Here is a 19,778-nt window from a genome sequence, read left to right as displayed (position 1 = left end):
AACCAAAATAACGTCTTCTGTTTATGCCTTCTCCTTTTTCAAGAGAAACTCTAACTAGAAATGCTTTAGATCAAAACCATACTATTCCTTACTTATAAAACACCACAATACCCTGGCAAGATAGAATTATGCTCTAATTTCTTTTCCATTTCCTCTCATGACCTCAATCAGTGCTTCAGAATATTCAGAATAGCTCCCTTTGCCTTTTTTTTGTTTGTTTTTTTTTAATTGAGAGTATGGCTATTCATAAAACATGATTAAAACATATGTAGTTCAAGTGTTATACAAGATGCTGTTGCTTCTGCGGCATGTACTATAAAAAGTTCTGTATCTTCCATTATTGTTTTGTAACTAAAACTCTTCAGCAGGAAACTGTTATTATTTGCATTTATTTATTTCTATCAATATGCCACAAAGATTTGCTCCTCATATATCACTGTTCAGTAGAATTGGGTAAGGAATGGTCTTACCAAAGACCAAAGAATGTTAAGTCATTTATACACATTTTACCAGTGAACTAATTTGCTGGAATATTCAGTTGGTAAATCCACAAAGAAGGACAGTCAAAGCAATTTAAATGTTCTAACTAGCATCTATGAAAGCACTTGCAGTATTTACTTGGATTTACTTTCAGCTTGCCCAAAGTTGTCTGATTTCCACCAAAAGGGGAGAGGGAGAAAAGCATTTCTACAGAAGGTGACTCCATTTCAACCAACTGATTTCAAGGCATCACAGTCCTTAATCTCAAGCACACACAGGCCCATGGCACATGCACCCTGACCACTCTTTTGCCTGACAGTCATTACTTGACCTGCTCTGCCCACATAACCAACCTGACAAACCCCTGCTAGCAAGCCCTTGTTCATCAGCCCCTTCGCATTCTCCTAACTCATGCTGCCACCATTTCTCTACTGATATCCTCAACCAGATACAAGGTATCATTCCTACTTTGCACCACAAGTAGTTAACACATCTTTGAATGCTATGGGAGTCTTTTAGGAGATGAAACAGGGCAGTCCAAGAAAGTCCACACTCACCTGGAATCACCCATACATATTTTGTATTTGGAAGCCAATGTCTTGCAGTAAAAGTACCGTGTGCCTGCCACTGGTCTGGGGAGTTTCTGTGGTGTTGCACAGCCCCTGCGTTACAAACCCACAGCCTCTATGTCACAAGGATGTGGGAGCTGTGGTGGCCCAGCACCCTCCAGCTCAAACAAGGTAAGGGATTGGGAACAAAAAGGGAATGGAGAGTGCAGGACTTGAACTTGGCAGCACTATGATAGACACGCAGTATTTTTTCTTATTATACCATCTGCCAGTGCATGCAGCCATAGACAGACATATGGAGACATCAACTTACCCCAACCAATGAAGAGATATAGCCGAAAAATCCTCTGCTCAGAAAAGACTGAAAGTACCAGCAGCGTGTACAGGTACATGCCTTCCACTAGCAACCAGTAGTAATTTGCAGCCACACAATACTGCATCATCACAAAGACCAAGCGGCAGCTGAGTGACTCCTGTGATGAAAAAAAGCACAAGAGGGGCTGAGAATAAAGTGATATTAACCCAAAAGACTGTTTCTTCTCCTACTCTTGCTCCTTAAAACAACACTTGCTAAATTAATCACATTTCAGTACTGAAGGGACAGAAGCAAGTAATAGGTGCTATACACAGCAAACAGATGCTTTCAACAACATGACTCCTTTAAAAAAAAAAATAAAAATTACATGTTCTCAATAAGCAATGGCTTATAATTTGAAAAGCACAAAGACAAAAAGAGCAGCAAGTGAAAGGTACTGGGTCACTTGCAGTCAGTGAATCTTTTTACTTCTCCAGTTATTCTATTCTGTAGCTGAGCATTTCTTTAATAAAGAGCAAATAGTAGATGCTGTAATGTTGACTATTTTTCAAAGGTGATGAAACCACTATTGGATAAATCATGTGTGAAAGCACAAAGCCTAGGGTTTTTTTGGAAGGAGGAAATGACTGACAATCCAATGTGTACATTTCCAAACCATTTAAGATATGTATCACAATGTTATTTTCTGCCAATTGATACATTGCAGATGAGAAGAAATCAACCATCATATGAGATTAACTACGTGGTATTAGTGCTTAAGCCTTAGGCAAAGTGTCAGAAAAGGATGGGTACTAAGCATGAATCAGAACACATGCCCTTTATGACTCCAACCCCACACTGCAGCAACAAACACTGTACCCATGTTCTAGAATCACAAGAGCTATACAAATAATGAAAATTCCTTTATTTGAAGATTCAAGTACATTTTGTATTCCAAATGTGAAGGAGGAAAGGCAGCTTTTATCATATTCACAAGAGAGCTGTATATCCTTTCCCTTTGGAGTATTTAATTAGCCTGTTCCTTCAAAGCATTCTAAGTGCTTTCAAATTTGCATTTTAATCAGATACTCCCCTTTTTTCCTGTATCAACAGATTATAAAGATCTCCAAGAATGACCAAATAATTTGGTCATTATACAAGACAGACAGTCCTATCACAAAAGGTGCTGGCCACTGCTAGAAGAAATGAACCTGCAAGCATGGGAAGAAGATATAGGCATTTGTACACATATAATGAAATCCACTTTTTCATGTTTCCTCTGTCTAGTAGGGGCAAACTTCCCACAAGCAGAGAAACATGCCACAGCATCAACTACCTGCCTGTTCCAAGCCTGGAGTGGCACAACCACAACCACATACATTGTGCTACAAGTTTCAGAGAAACTCTGTGGACTGAAGAACAGCATTTTCTATAACCCTCGCCATATAAAACAAAATTACCTGCTGTCATGCAGACACACCACAGTGATGACTCCAATATCCTGAGAATCACCACACTGTCTGCCCCTACCTGGAAGGAGATAAGTCCTTCCCACTGGTGCTCTTGTGTGGCTGTGCTGTACATCCACTTCACCACTGAGTCTTTAATGAAGACTGATATAGCCCGGAGGATAAAAGAGGTGAAGAGGTTCAGGTGAATATAATTCCTCGTGCAATGCAGATGTCTGTAAAAAGGAAGAACCAGTCATGACTCACTATCTATGTAAAAGCTGCAACATCACACTGAGGGAGAAAAACTCCCTGAAGGAGGGAAAAATGAACCCTGTTGGAAATCAGGAGGTACCAAAGGAAATCCCATAACTTGAGAATAGCTGTAGGGATTTCAAACTGTCTTTGGGAAGAAATCACTATGGAAAAGACATTAAAAACTTCAGCCCTAAGTGTGAACGTTTGGGAGAAGAAGATCAGTGCATAAGGAAAAAAGATATTTTAGAACTTGAAAAAAAGTATAAAAATAAAGTCATTTTCAGAAGATATATCTGAAAGGACTAAAAAAAAGTCGTTTCACATAATGCTGAATCTAATCTCTTTGAATTGACCTCAGTGTCACTGCAAAGGTTTACCTTGGAAGGCTCTGAACTGGTGTGCAGTACAGGTTCTGGCTGTGCTCAAACCAACAATGAAAAACCCACCTGTAAATTACTGCCTTGACAACAAGAGGAAAATCTGTATTCAGATTGCCTCCCGGGGGAATTGTAAACACTATCTGTAGAACTAAAAGGAACAGCATTTTCACCTCTGCATTCAGAATTGAAAACAACAAAACAAAGAAAAAAATCCTCTTGAATTTCAGCAGCCAGCTATAAAGACTATAAAATTGCTACTTGTAAAAAAAAAAGAGCATGTTAAGGGATAGCAAAAAGAAACTGCAGTCATGTAAATGGTATTCAACTGCAGAGTGTTGTCAATGTTTTACCAGCCTTATCCACAAATATTTTTTCTTCCAGCACTGCAAGGGTGCACACTTCACTTCAGAGAAGTTACACTGGGTATGATTATTTTTTGATGCTAAAAGATACAGGTAACATATGATAAAGAGCAATTATTCTAGCAGGAGTTTCAGGTAACATGCTTTAAATGTCGATTTTTACTGCTCTATAAATTTGGGGAGAAAAATAGACTTGGTCTGAAAGTTATTGGTTTTGTGCTGAAGAGGAAGGAAAACTTTTTTTCACAGGTCAAATAGAATTTTTTGCATCACTTCTAAGTCACAGGTTATTTCAAAACTTACCTATGATTAATATTTATTTTCCTTTAACTCAAAGTTTATTTGTTGATACCCTTCAGAACTGCTACACATTTAATCCTGATTGAAAAAATTATGTAAATTAGCCAATTGAAGAAAATAGGTTGCAAGCAGTTACTGAGTATTTCTGCCACAGGCAAGGCAAGTTATTCAAATTGTTTCAGTCGTGAAGTTATGGGCCTATTTCAGCTTCCGTCACTGAAGTTACAGACTTTTCTTCCATTTCTTTCAGAGGATACAAAATTGGACACTAGAGATATATTGTTTCCTCTGTTATATCATTGTTAAAAACAAAAATAAAGGTTATTCTATAGTCTAAGAACTCTAAAAAGCCTTCCTATTACAGAAGTGGAGAACATCAGCATTTTGGTGCCACTGAGTTAGATTTTGACCCCCATTTGTTGAGGTTGCACAGCTTCTGGGGAGAGGTCACAAGTGAAGGTTCCAGAATCCAGCAACTGCAGTCCACAAAGGGGTAGTTCTCATGTATTTAATGAGATCCAGGATCAAGCTGTTCCTAAACAGAGAATTTAGACAGGAAAGCACTAAATGGATTGGCAGCACAGTTTCAACAAGGCTCTCAGTTCCTTTAACATCTCTGAACTCACATTTTCAAAATCAGAAGCACACACTCATGTACACTTCTCCAATCCCTGCTTCACAGTTAGCAGAAAAAATGCTAAAGAATCTCTTTGCTAAAAGTCAGGGCATAAAATTACCCTCTCTCCTACCAGTCCTCAGTGACAAACTTGCTCTTTTGTTCCCTGACAAAAAAATACGTGCATCCTTCCTTCCTTCCCTCCTTTGAAAGGTATATAGTTGCACTTTGTGACCTTTACATTTGGGCTGCTAATGTTACTGAAAAAGTGTCATTGATGGGTGAAACAAGGAGACCGTACTTATCCTGGGAGACACTTGGAGACTTCAAGACCATCTGGTGTTTTGTCAGACGAATCCCAAAGTTGCACAGGTACAACACGTACAAATCATAATTATCACGTGGCATTCACAGGGGGTAAAGTAAGTCTCTGCATTTCTGTAGCCATTTTAAATCTTCTTTGAGATTGCTAGCCTATGCTTCTCCATTTGAAGGAAGAGGGATAACACAATGCTAGAAGGTGTGGTACGATCCTAAAATACTTGTGTCATTTCAGTTTTGGAAATTGAAACTAAAAGGCATGACTGATCTTTTTAAATACATAAGGGGTACAAACTCTTAGGAGGAAGGAAGGGAGAGCGATTGCCTTGCTAACAGGGAGTGTTGGCACCAGATCAAATGATTATTAACTGGCAATGATAATTCTTTTATCAGGGAAGAAAGTTTAAGGATACCAGGAGACGGAAAACTATACTTTTTTAGGAGGCAGCCTTATCGGCACTTAAGAGGGATGATAGGATCTGGCTACACACAGGAGCAGGGATAGGACTTCATGGCAGAGGGACTTCCCACAACAGAGCAGGGTCACATCTTTGTCATTTCTATAGATCAGCTTTCTGTCCTCAGCATTCCCAGACCACAAGACCACACAAAAGTCTGGCTAGACTCAAGACACCTCTTGGATTTACAGACAAAAAAAAAAAAAAAAAAAAGAAGATATATATCTCTGTTGGAGTCCAAAATTGTTTGTTTTGTTTTGTTTTGTTTTTTTCCCCTTTGTATCTTTAACCAAATCTACACAGTGTATCACTGGCATGTGCAACCAGTAGTCTCTTAATTTTGATGCACTCCATGCAATTTGTTGGTGCATACCTCGATGAACCCAATATGCTAATCTGTCCAGGTGCCACCAATTTATTTCACAGAAACTTTTCAAGTTTCAAAATTAGGTTCTCTACCTAATAAAAATGCAAAAGAAATAAGAATTTCTGAAAGCTCTCCAAAAAGAGCAATTGTGTCCAAAATCCATTTCTGCATTGAAATACACCCAGCAAGTGAGGGTTAGGAAATAGACCAGACTGAGCTTTATGCTCTCTGTAATTCCAAGCAAGACAAGTTGAAAACTTCTGTCCTAAAAGTCCTCTCACACCCCAGACTAGTATCTCATCTGCAAGGCAACACCATGAGAGAAAGCTGGAATCCCTCTCTTTTTCCATGTCTTTCTGTGGAAATGTCATTGAAATAAAAATATCACAACAAAATATTACAAGTGATAAAAAACATGTTCCACACATTCATACAGTTAACACTACAAAAAAATTAGGAATTTTTCTTGCATTTTGAGACAAAATGATTGTAGGAACACAGAAGTGACATAATAAATAATGAGGTAAAGGAAGAAGAGAAAAAACCATAATCAAATTTTTCTGTCAAAGTCTGATACTATCATATAGAAAAACATAACACCTTTTCTCCACTTTCTTCAGAGCTTTGCCCAGTTACCTGAATCCAAGAAGAATGGCAGTTGCTATTACAAGGGCAGAGAAGGAAAGAGCATATCCAATGGTGTATATGATGGACAAATTCAGGAGCTGTTCTTCTGGTGCATCCTGAAAAAAAAAAAAAAAAAAAAAAAAAAAAAAAAAGGAGGGGGGAAAAGACAGAGCTTGTGGGCTTCAGTTCTTTTCTCCCAGCTGCTTTCTAACTTTTCTTAAAGATAACCAGAAGTCATTCTCCTACTGTCAAGTTTAAATGCATGTATCAAATCAGTCTTCCACCTTCCATATGCTCTAAAGAAATAAAAGTTTAATCTTAATTCCCCAGCTGCTCCCAGGTGTTCACTCAAACAGTTAGGTTTTGCAGCCAGGCTAGAAAATAGATAATGTGACATTATTTCATAATAAAGTTGGAGAGGCATGAATTACCACACAAGCAAGTCTTAAACAGATGGCAGGAAACACAGACACAACTCAACCCTGCAGTAAAAATGGCAAAGCTGATGTTTTCAGACTTGAATATTTAAAGCAAGTCTCCTTACTGTGTAACGAGGGTGTCCTCCGGCTACATATATACTTAGAAATAAAAGAAGCCCAGTCCCATTTGCTGACTCAGAGGCAAAGCATGCCTTGCATTCATACAACCAAAGTATTTTCTGCCCCCAAATAGTCTTTCTTCTGCCTCAACTATGCAACCTCCTGGTAACGAACCACAGCTCACCACCATCGCATGACCTAGGTGTTACAGCACTGCCTGGGAGGGAGAACTTGATGCAGGCCAGAGCAGCTGGGATGCTTGCACTACCCTGACAGTCCTGGGCTGTGGCTCTCTTCAGATTCACTGTTGAAGACATGACCACCAAGACCCTTGCTTGAAAATGCTGGCCAAAAATCTTTAGGGAGAAGAGAAACATTTGAAAAGCTACACGCAGGTCTGAACAGACTTATGGCTCAGCCTCTGAGGCGCACTCATATTCTCTTATTCTGGTTCATTTCTAAGCACGTATCTTCATCTAAATAGACTCAGGCATTTTACTTCCCTTCAAGATGCTAATTCTGCAATTGACTCCTGAGACCTGTGCTGAACAAAGGAATATATTCATTGTACTTCAGAAGTAAGTACAGCTATTCAGATGTACTTTGCACAGCCAGGAGGATTTAAGATGAACATACAGGCTGTTCCTCAAGGATTTGCTAGGCTAATGTTTTAAAGGGAATGATGAGAGCTGCCTTACGAAAAGAATTATCTTTTCGGTATCAAAGTTCAGGCAAACTATTGAGATTTGACAATTTAAAACATCTACACAGATCAAAACCACATCGCACACTTAAAGTGAACACTGTTATAAGGACTCACTCAGAAGCTGTTTGGATTTTGTTTTAGTGACAGTTGTAACATAATATACACAGCAAACATATCAAAAAAAAAGCTCTTGTTCTCAAGTACAAGATACATAAAACAAAGTAGGTTTTTAGGGGGCTCTATATACATTAGCTGGAAAATCAAACATGGCTGTTCACATTTCAAGGAGTGACACCATGAACACAGGGTTTCAGAATCCAGATCAGTTCATGGCAATTTGGAGGCAGGTGCCAAATGATGAAGTGTTACCACTAGGTATCTCTCTCCTTGGCATATTCCAACACAACTCTGGAAGAAATCATAATGGCAAACAGGGAAAAAAAAACAACAGACAACCAGGCTTACACTTTGCATTAAGATAACATGCTCTGCTGAGATACCCCAGAACATGGAAGTGACAAGGAATAAGGCTGCAACTTAAAGAAAAAAGTTAAATTTAACATATTTGGAGAACTAGAAACTATCTCTTTTCCCATCTCCTTCTAGTCTGCTGCCATTTACTCCTTCTGAAGAACAAGGTACTGAACAATGGGAACTCCAGAGGACACAGATCCCACAGCACTTTGGAATTTCATATACCTGAACTGTTATGGTTATGTACTACTTCCCAGTACCTTGGGACAGAGAGAGTGCACTCAATTTATGTGAGGAAAAGCATCACCCTTGGAGGCTCACAGCAGTTAACGGTATCACGTGTCATGGGAACGCACACAGTGTGCTAGCTGACGCCAACAGCTGACAAAAATCCCCTGGAAATCCCTACGTTCTCCTTCAGTTGGTGCCAGGTGTCACAGCTCCCTGCAGAGTATAAAACACTAGGGCAAGAAAATAACACTGACAAGCCTAATTCCATCGCCCACAGCAAATTAAGATAAAAAGACAAAAAAAAACCCAAACAAACAAAAAGCAGGGACTGCCCCCTACCCAAAGGTGAAAGCAAATATCCTTCAGTTCAGTTCATCTTAATCACCTTAATAGCTGCTAATAAGACAGAGAGAACAAATGGTCAGTTTATTGTAACCATGTGCTAGTGGAAGAAAAGGCAAAGGAATAAAATTAGGTCACTCCTCTAGTTCAGGTGGGCTGCAGTTGAGCCCCCTGCGCTGCACTGCAGCTGGGACTAGGTTCACTTCTCTTGGCTCTCTCATGCACATTTAAACCTACTCTACTCTACCCTCTATGATCCCTTTGTTGAAGGGGGGAGGCCTGACATCCCCTTACCATTAGGCTCACTGAAGTGAGGCACCCAGAATGAGTCGGTAATTACTTCAACAGGACAAAAGCACGTGGGCATCACTGAACTACATTTTTCCTCTCTTCTGTTTTGTCCTAAACAGCAGCAGCAAGAGACGAAAACTCTTACCTGGTCAGAGGCCTCACACTCAGACAGGTTCCTCCAGGGCAGCGTCGAATTCTCCTTCAGCAGCCACGTCCCCTCTGAGGTGCAAAACCGGTACACCTGCCCATGCAGCACTGCCAGAAGCAAAACGAGCCATGGCGTTAGCAGGAGGAGAGCCTGCTAGCAGGGCAAGGTGTGCAGAGTTGTCTGAGGCTGGGTGCATCCTCCCCTCAGGGCCAGGAAGAGGCTTGGGAGGACACGGCTATAGCAAAAGCATCAGACGACACATGCTCCAGGACAACTGCTAACCGTTTGGTAACATCAGTCTGAAATAGTTACTGCCATTTTTGTGTGGATTTTATAACATGCATAAATTCCAGCTCACTAATTTTAAGACACACAAATTTTGGAAATGATAAGCCTCAGGTACATAATTCACAGGGAAAAGAAAGTGCACCAAGAGTAAATGTGCTTTCTGCTTTTCTGAGATCATGCAGACCCAAAGACAGAGAAACCTCAGAACAAGTATTCTAACACAAACACAAAATGTAAATGCTTATACAAAAATCTGTGCTACAAACTGAAGCTGTGAACCTTTGCCTAACTACCCATGTACTCATTTCATTCCTTCTGTCTACACGTTTGAATAACAAAACCAGCAGTAAATAAAACACCTTTCTGAAGCAGTTAGCAGCTTGATCTTGTAAAAGCAGATACAATGAAACAGCTCGTAATAAAATTACATCAGACTGAAGCATCAAAATAAAAGTACAAAAGGGGAGGAGCACTCAACCATGGTGTACCAAAGAAACCCTCTCTGGTGTCTGGAGTATCAAGGAAGTCGAACAACTTTCACAGCCGTACATAAGCAACTTGAAGGTGCCCCTGTATCTGAGCATAGCTAGAGTAGCAGTGTCGGCTGCTTTGCAAATGAAGTTTCTTACCAATCACATTTCTGACCCAGCAAACTGACCTATTCCGTGTTATGCAGTGCTGAGTCAATCCCTCAACAGAGGTTATTCTTTACCAAGGCAATGTTCGGAAATAAACACTTAGAACATTTTGAGGTATACAGGGCCATTAGGAAGATTCAGTTCTACATGATTATCAAAACACATTTCAGTTACAGCTTTTGCTCAAACCCAGTCTTGCCTACTGCAACCTCATCCTGTTATCAGCTCCCTCATTACTGCAAACTAAAATTTGGTAGAACTTGGCATTTCTGTTCAATGGGAAAACATTAAAACTTATTTGAAATTATAACAACCCAGTAGGCTATTTGCATATTAGTTGACAAGTGATAATTTGTTTGGCAATTGTCAGCAGTAGATTAGTAGTAGGTACTCTAAGTGAAGAATGATGTTTTAAAAGATAATATAGACATTCATATTCTAATAAGCCATTTCTAATGAGTATGCTAAATGGTAACTTATAATGATTTTGGTAGGCATAGTCTGTTTGCTTTTGTAATTGGTATACTGAATGTACCAGTAAGAGATAATATAAAGATGATATAAAAATTAAGTTATGCCTGGTGGAGGTTTTTCCTTACTATTAAGAATATCTGTTTGCATATGTTTACACAAAAATAGAAGGAGAGATTAAGTCAGCACATCCAGCATTATACATTCACAGGCATTAACTACTATGAACATTGTCACCTGCTCTCATCTACTGCCAGTGCCAACACTGCCTTCATTTGGGATGTTGCTACAAGGTTAAGGGTCTCACACCTGATGCAGGGCAGCAAGGAGGAACGCATTATTTTTTGCCCCATCAAGATTAATGGACATCAGATTGAACTAAACCATTCAAAACATGTATGCAAAGGAAGCTCTAGGAATCAGTAATATATATTATGAAGCCAATGAAGGTGAAATCCATGGGGTGAAAGTCCAGAGGATTACAGGACCCAGAAATTCAGTCTGACTGCCACTACATGAGTTGTAACCAACAAGTATTACAAGACAAAATTATAAAGAGACACAATCCCCCACAAAAAGACATTCCACTATATTCCTAAAAAAGAAAAACTTGCTGAAGGAGAATTTCACATTCTCTGAAACTCTTTGTGAATTCTTCCCCCCATTATTTCTTACTGTCAAGGTCTAATTGGGATGAAAGCTTAGCTTCAGTGTATTTATTTTCTCTCCAAATCATTGTGACACATTTTAATTTTCTTTTTATTGATAACACTTCTTTTGAAATAATGAGGAAAATCTATTGTATGCTGAAACCTGGCTTATATTGGAGAATAGAAGAGTTTACAGTAAACGAAACATGAAATTTGCCAGCAGACAGAAGACCAGGCAATTAATTTAGATACGAAGAAAACCAAATGTAACCCTATTACACTGGAAAGGAGTGTTCCTGCCACATCTAGGAGTCACAAACATTCAAACTGGACTGATGGCTCTTACGGACTTCTGGTTAGCCACAAGCCAGCTGTGTCAGGCTGTCGTAGTCTCACTGCTCACTGAAACAGTGGTGGTCTGTGCAGGGCCCAGAGGCAGCTAAAGACCAACTGAGCTGCCTGTATCCAGGAAGACCTTTAAAAAGCAAAAGAATTAATCAAACCAAAAATCCAAATAGATGAGACTGTGTATGAGCATCTGAGAGTGTATATATCTGGTGTATGGAATTATTTGTTAGTCAAAACACTTATGAGACAGAAAAAGTTAAAAAAAAAGAAAATTTAGACCTCAATGCAGTGTTGAGATTCTGGTTGACACATGGAGAGATGGTTCATGAAATTGTTGAGAAACTGCACAAACCACAACATGAAGAGAGCACAGGGCTGTGTACTGCAAGCAGCCAGTTACTCAGGAATGTCAAAGCAAGTCTCATTGCTGTGGCAATAGATTATTTTCAGTTATGTGTCAAACACGACAGAACCCACACTACATCAGCAGAGGTTTACTGCAGGAGCCGTGAAGGGTTCAGTGATAGATACACACCACACACGTGACCCTTCATTCCCTGTGGCTGGACATACCCAACACCGCACCATGCAGGACCTGTGAGGCAAACTCAGCCCAGGAGGGCAGACATCCTTGCATGCTGTGTGATCGGGCACAGAAGCCCCCCAGAAAAGGAGGCTCAGAGCCGCAGTCCCATGAGCCCTGGCCTTCACACAGCACAACTGCTGCAGGATGCGCCTCTGGAGCAGAGCCCTCCTGAACCGCATCGTCCTGTGGCCACTCCTGGTTTCTCTGTTTGCTAGAAGCACAAGGCAAACAAGACTGTCTACTCAAACTCTGGGCAACAGGCTCCATCACAGGCAGCCACCTGCTACTGTCCAAACACATGAAAAAGGCTGTTAATGACTGACAGCTCAGAAGAGATGTTACCTTAACTTGAATGCTCTTTGCTTCGCTGAAGAGAGGGACAGAGAAGAGTCAACGCCAGAAACTCTCCTCTGGTGTGTCTCCAAAATAACTGATAAAAACTTGAAGTGGAGACTTTAGATCTTTTCTGTTTCATATACAAGATAAATTCTCATCTTTGCTTAATGAAAGCAATTCCAACTAATTTCAAAGGGATACCCTGGCTATTAATCAGGGACGTCTTGTTTCAAGCACTGCAAGTATCTTATCATTCTTACCCCTCACAGGAAAGCATGTGGCTTGCATTAACGCTACCTGCAAATGTTCTTAAAACAATTTTTTCACATGGAACTTCTATAACTCCCTCTCTGCACAGCTGGTCATGGCTTAGGAGATCTTCAACCTCTACAAATGGATAACAGGATAGTATTCATACACATTCTCTCTTTGCTGTGGGCCTGATCCAAAGCTCACCAGGAATCCCATTTCCTTCAGCTTTCATGTGAACCCATTGCTGAAAAAATTCAGTTATTTATACATACAGAGGCAAGCTAACAATGACATGCTTGGAGGTTGCCTGTGTGCCACAGAAGGCGGGCAGGTACACAGCTTCCCCCTCAACTGCTGAGCAATTTCAGCTTCTTGCTTGCAGGTGGTTTAGTCAGAGGTGATTCACATTTGTCCATGCCTGAATTCTGCTCAGGCCCTCTTACCTTTAATGCAGTGCAAATACCAAACATACAACAATCAGCTTCAGTTCTAACAGGCCAGCATGATGAGCAATCTTTTTTGTAAGCTTGAGCAGTTGCCGCCTCCTTGCTATCCTACAATACATTTTTCTTGTAATGCTTTTTGTTACCAGATAGTCAATGTTTCAAATCACACTGATTATTACATTCTGGAATTGGCTATCATTCTCTGCAAACAAAAGAAATAAATAAATCTACATCCAGCACATATGGAATCTAAGCAAAATGTGTTCAAAGTTACGCAATCTTTGGAACAGCGGCTTAATGATGCCAGTTTATTTGAACAGTGTCAATCACACCTCATTAGAGTTACATGTTAAAACATGGATTGATGCCCAAAACTCAGTCTCTTCAAACTGATAAGAGACAGAGAGTCCAAGAGTTAGCATTGAAGTTAATAACATCTGTCTAGTTCTCTGATGAGCCTGTAAATCAACCAAATATTACAACTAGCTAACTGCTTATATATATGGAGAGAATACGTTATCACATGGGCAGGAGGTTCACAAACATTTCCTTCTTAGCCCCCTACAACTAGAAATAAAACCAAATTAGATTATTTCTCTGCTTAAAACAACCAACTCGATCTGCATTTTACAACATCAGAGTGTCAAGGTCGGTGTGAGATTACTCACCCAACTGTCCCCGAGGAAAAATTGGAACATTATTTATCGTAAAAACAAATTACAGCATGTCCTATCCAATCAATTCTATTGAGGCAAAGAGATGAGAGAATAAGAAAAAGAGAGACCACATTTTTTTTTTTCTGCTTGCTGTGTGTCAAGTATTATAGACCTCTCTCTCTGTTAATACCTAGTCTCTATTTCCAGCAGAGGAAATGTTTCAGAAAAGGTAACAATTTTCTCCATAAACAGGGACTCTGTAGTTTGAGAGCATCACAACAGTCTTCAAAACAGTCTGGTTTGTCCCTGAAATGAGAAACTTGCTTTTTGATGGGGATAACAATTGATCAGAATTTAAGAGGTTGCACTCCCATCAGCAGCTCTATTCAGCTATCATTTGGTGTGACCTGGGCACTGCTCTCCTGAAAGGAGCCACTCTTGGCTGTAAAAGCTGCTGCATAAGTGTCACTCAGTCCCAATCCTGGTTCTGCTAACAGCAAGGACAACCTAAATCCAGGACTTGCCCATGAGTGTGCAGCTGGAAATAGGACACCAGGGAGCAGCCTGATCACAAAGCCTCTGGGGAGCAGGAGCAGATCCAGCCTGGTGCTACTGTCCAAGAATCACATTTATCAAAATGCGCATTTATGCTGGGCTCACTGCCACATCATCTGAAATTATATTACCTCAAGTGGCAGTTTAACTACGAGTACTTTATTTAGTATCCCTTACCACTATTCCTCCTCCTTCATAGCGTATTACTCAACTCTTGCTTTAGTGATGATAAAAGAAAAATTTAAAAACAGCTAACCTTGCATTTTGCCTCAAAGGCAGAAAGGTTGGTGGTCACTTCAAATTCTTACAGCAGGAATAGAATAATTTTCAGTTGTATTCTATGGTTTGGGTGAGAGGTGGGGAAACAGATCCAAACATCCCTATTGTGAATTTTCCTCATCACTAGCTCCTAGACTGAAAGATCCAAGAATTCCTCCAGGCTCTTCTGATAAAAAAAAAAAAATTATTGCAAAGAAGAAGAGTGGCAAGAGAAAAAGGTGTCATGCATCCACACCAAGAGATGGATGTGAGCCTACACAAACCTAACAGATACCCTCACATGGTGCAAGGGGAGATCCAATTAAGTGAGTAACAGCCATGCCCCAGGCTGTACAAGCCCACCCTGCATGCCCTGGAATCCTCAGTGCCTGAATCCAGTGCTACACTATCAAAAGCACAAAGTCAGAGACTCTGCATATGGAGATGATGCTGTTTGGCATCACCCAAGGGAAATTGCCTGCATATAAATTCTTATTTAAGAATATTCATCTTGGAATTAAATTAACACAACAAAACTAAACATTCAAGAATTAAGAAGTGTTAAGATAAAGCTACTTATGTGGGTTTTAGTTCTACCCAATGACACTGTTTCTACATAGTCATACATTTTTTCCAACAGAATCCATTGTTTTATTTAGAATACAGAATAGATGGAGATCATTTAATGGGAAAGTATTCATCCTTACCACTGTGAGATGTCAAGTCATATTTAAGCATACTGAATCAAGTCTATACCAAGTATTTTCTTATCTGCATAGTCAATTCAAAAAACACTGGTTCAGCTCCCCAATGAACACTAAGTGCTATTATCTCATATGTGTACACAGATGATCCCAAAAATAAAGACCATATTCTAGTCACATAGTAAAGCCAAATTTTTACAACAAAGAAAATTATGCAGCCACAAAATTTGTTCTGCATGGGCATTCAATTTCCCTAGTGCAGAGATAATCTTTTGTCAGCTCTGCAATATCTTGCCTCACACAACACAAACTCCCACAGTTAATGAGTCAATGATTCTGCAGAGAAGAACCCCCTCTACTAGGTATCTCACAATCAAATCCATTCTGCATGCTGAAGGAATAAGAGATTTGTGGGAAAATGACAGAATATAGCTTCATAATTAAAAACTACTTGCATAATGGTGGCCAATAAAGGTTGTGCTAGCAAAGTAGACCATGCCAAATCATAAAGCATTCATTAAGTTGTAACCTTTTACATCCTTGGGTAGCAGTTAATTCTCATAAAAATTAAAGTATCTTCCTGAAAAACAATAGTGTTTAACACAGAGTATTACCCAAAAAGGAGCTATACTTTCTAAACATTTCAGCTGAGCAATTTGTATTGAGAAAGAGTCGCATTAACTATGCTAGACCACACTAAAACCTAACAACTTTTTTGAAATATACTTTAGAAAACAACTCATAAAAATGCACGCATGTATGTATGCATTAGGTTTAATAGAGTGTTTATGAACTATAAAAGATACGTGAACTAATGTAATAAAAGAAGGTTGCTTATGAAAAACAAGTATTTATGATAATGGTACGGCTTTGTGAAGGCTTGGTAAGATGCCAAAAAGCACTACTAAAAGTTTTGTTCAGAATAAATAAAAGTGGGTTGGAATAAATTTATTGCAACACCAAATTTGATTGGAAGTTTAATTCATAATAAACTTGTAGAAATGGTGCTAAGAGGTCTTGTGTTTTAAAATTATTGGATCAGTTAGTTAGTGTAGTTGATAGAAGACATCTCATCAGAGGATGCTAAAATAAAGCAAAAAATTATGCAATAGAGAGTTTTCTTAAAAGCCTGCATAAGACAAAACTAAAGTCTTCCCAGGGCAGAGGAAGGATTCTATTTTACTGTGTCCATGCTCCAGAGACCTACAAAAATAAACCAAAAAGCGCCTCAAATAAACAAACAAAACATGCAGACAATTAAAGAAAAACAAGCTAAAATAAAATAACCAGGCAAACCATTAACATGATGCTTACTGAGGTAAAGCAAGGAAAAAACACTGAAAAAACCAACAGATAACTAGTACATTAAATATGCATAGCTAGGAGGGAGAAGGAAGTACACATGCAAATAAGCACCAGTTTGATGCAGCTTCTGAGCAAAACAAGGAGCTTCAGAAGACGCAGGTTAAAACCAGTGCCAGGTGCTGCAGAGACTGCCTATCTCTGGCAACAGGGATGACAGTGGGATTTAGTTACCCTCAAAAACAACGGTATGAAGAACCAATGATCCATAATCCTTAATTATCATCTCTCACAGGACAGATATAAAGGTAAACCAAAAAAATCCTGAACAACTGCAAGCTTTCAGCACAGCTAGCTGGGAAAGGAACCCAAACCATCAAACTCAGTTTAGAGATGACTGTAATTCCACAAGTATTACCCACTATCTACGGAAAGTAAAGGAAGTAGATACTTCAAAGCAGAACAAATACAATGAAACATTACAATGAAGCATTTCATGCGTTTAAAGGGCGAAGACATACATTTTTATTGAGCAAGCTGTGCACTCTGGCATTGGTTAAAGGCATGTTACCTCTGTACACATGAGCTAAAGCATCTGAAGCTGTAAGGAAAAGTTGTGTCAGCTGGTAAAGGCTTTCCTACAGACGTTGCTCTTACACTCTCTGCAGACCTAGCATTACAGATACAAGCTGCATCTACATAGTAAGAAGTACTACCATGCAATAAAACCCCAAACCCAGCTAGCTCAAATATAAGAAGAAATACAGACCTCTATTATGCTGCTCAGGACACTGTCCTGTGCCACATCAATACATCCCCCTGCTTTGCCAATGGAGTTCTCTACCACACAACAAAGGGATACACCGACTGAGTTTCAAGCTCTGTAGCAGATATACCCTAACACTAGTATTTCTCTACTAATCTCCTTCCTCCTCTCTCTGCCTCCCTTGCCCCTCTCCTTTTAGCTACTGTCACACCATTCCTTTCTCTCCCTGAAGTGCTAAGGCTTGGACAATAGGCCCAAGCCAGAGTTGACCTATAGATGAATCCTGTATATTTCATAACTGGTAACCATTCTGCCAACAGGTATTATACTAAGTTATAACAAGCCACCTATCCTGATGTAAAAGGTGGAAGTGTTGAAGCCTGAGCAACAGGCCCTGAACTGAAACTGTTAACCTGGAATGTAATCCTTAATGAAATGTGCATGGAGGACGTAGCTATCTGCAATGTATCTTCCCCTTCCTTTGTATGCGAATAGAACAACAGAGTCACGGAGGCAGGTGTCTGTCCCTGAGACCTGATGTGAGACCTTGTGCATAATCCCATCAGACAAGCAGAAACTCCTTTGGCTTCTTCCTTGAGCCCTGGCCAGGCTCTGGGGGGAACCTAATGTGAGACTGAAACCACGTATTTCCACTCAAAACAAAGGTGCCAGCTCTTCTGGCTTGCTGATTTTTGGATATATAAGGCTGGACCCGCTCACAGCGACTTTGGAAGCCTCACCTACGGGTGGTTACATCACGTAGGATTTCCCCCTTGCCGGGACAGGCTCTCCAAACCCTCGCTGTAACTGGAGCTCCCCAGCCACTGCAGGTCTGGGTGGTGGTGACATATGCAAGTGGTGATGGATCTTTCTTAATCACTATTCTCTCTCTCAGGTAATAATGATTTGATGCATTACCCTGTATTTTCCTATTTAAGTGCACTATTCTGCCTTTTCTTACTGTATGTTTTCTGTATTATTCTGTAATATTATTGTTTCTAGTAAAACACACCTGCTCTTTTCACTCTGGTATCTGAGTTTAATTGGTATCCCTAATCAGCAAAACACTCCCCTGCTTGCATTCTGCTCCTTGGTTGTCCTCTTCAGCTTTATTCCTTCAACCCTCTCTCTTGCTCCAAAGCTTACTTCTGTGCCACTACCTACCCATTTTTGACCCTTCCCCTTCACCCTGCACTTTCCTATCTCTCTCTCAGCTCCTACTCTGACTTGATGTTTTCTAAAAACATTGTAATTAAACAAAATCACAACCTGACTCCAGCCTCTCATCTCCTTTCTCACCAATCCATTCCTCAGACCTCCTTATCACACTCCAGCATCTCCCCCTGCTCCAGACAAGCAGTCAGGAGGGGTGAAATCAATGAAGCACCAGCACAAGTAGTCCCACTCAGACTGTGCACCAAAAGCATGTCTGGCCTGAGAGTCACACAGGGTTTGAGGAGAAAGGACCACAGCTCCACTCTCATGTGGCCTATAGAGACTGTAGATACAAACTCTAGGAAGTCTAGGCAGCACACATAAGGAATTCACACCCATAAGCAGCAACAGACATACCACCAAACCACAGGAACCGCCTTCTTCCTCATCCACATGCTGAAATGCACAACAAGGTTTGGACAAAATGTTCTTGAAAAATGTCAGCCTTAAACCAGACTTCTATGGTGTTGAATCTCGGTCAAGTTCTGCAAACCTATAAGCTAAATGCAAGCTCTTACAAATAATAATGAAACCCACCATCTTTCCTGTCAATAATGACTGGAGGCCACTAAAGCTTTAGTTATGTCTAGATTTACTTTTCCATTAAGAAGCCAATCTTTACACAAACCTCCAATTCCTACCCTCCATCATCAAGCTGGGACCTACCCCCAACATAAAAATCAGGAAATTTTACATCATTCTGTTAGTAATCTTCCCCAAGTTTTCTATTTCATTTTAATTTCCTCTCAGTTTTTAGTGCTTGAAGGTATTTGGATGGATATACAATCCTTTTGACTTTTCTTTTCCTGCCAAGGTGCAATGCTTTCCTTGAACATCCACTGCTAACACTACCTCACATTTTAAAGAGGCTCACTGTCATTCATCATCCACACAAACACAATATTTTCCACAATTTTACCCATGCCTAAAGCAAAGCATTGATGCCCTGCTTCATTAAGCTCCAAGACAATTATCAGGCAGGTTTTGTGTGTGCCATCCAGTTTTTTTTCTTTCAGAGGAAATACGTTGATGAGCACTTGCTCTTTTTCTTGCCTAATTCAGTTCTGCTCATTCCAATTGTCAAAAAGAAAATTA

The 19,778-nt window shown here is 39.9% G+C and overlaps 1 protein-coding gene across 2 annotated transcripts in view; it reads right to left on the bottom strand.

The window, feature by feature from the left end:
* Positions 1-19,778, bottom strand: part of GLP1R (glucagon like peptide 1 receptor) — a 58,274-nt gene that overhangs the window by 23,363 nt on the left and 15,133 nt on the right. Inside the window, exons 3-6 of one of the 2 annotated variants that reach the window (XM_026846065.1) lie at positions 9,210-9,319; positions 6,491-6,597; positions 2,875-3,028; positions 1,363-1,522 (exon numbers count right to left, since the gene is read on the bottom strand). In XM_026846065.1, the coding sequence (XP_026701866.1) occupies positions 1,363-1,522; positions 2,875-3,028; positions 6,491-6,597; positions 9,210-9,319 (531 nt within the window). The remainder of the gene's footprint in view (positions 1-1,362; positions 1,523-2,874; positions 3,029-6,490; positions 6,598-9,209; positions 9,320-19,778) is intronic. The other variant, XM_026846067.1, reaches the window with a different exon arrangement.

This window comes from Athene cunicularia (assembly GCF_003259725.1).
Source record: "Athene cunicularia isolate RWA chromosome 3 unlocalized genomic scaffold, athCun1 chr3_part1, whole genome shotgun sequence".
Classification (NCBI taxonomy): Eukaryota; Metazoa; Chordata; class Aves; order Strigiformes; family Strigidae; genus Athene; species Athene cunicularia.
This window is presented reverse-complemented; position numbering and strand designations above follow the sequence as displayed.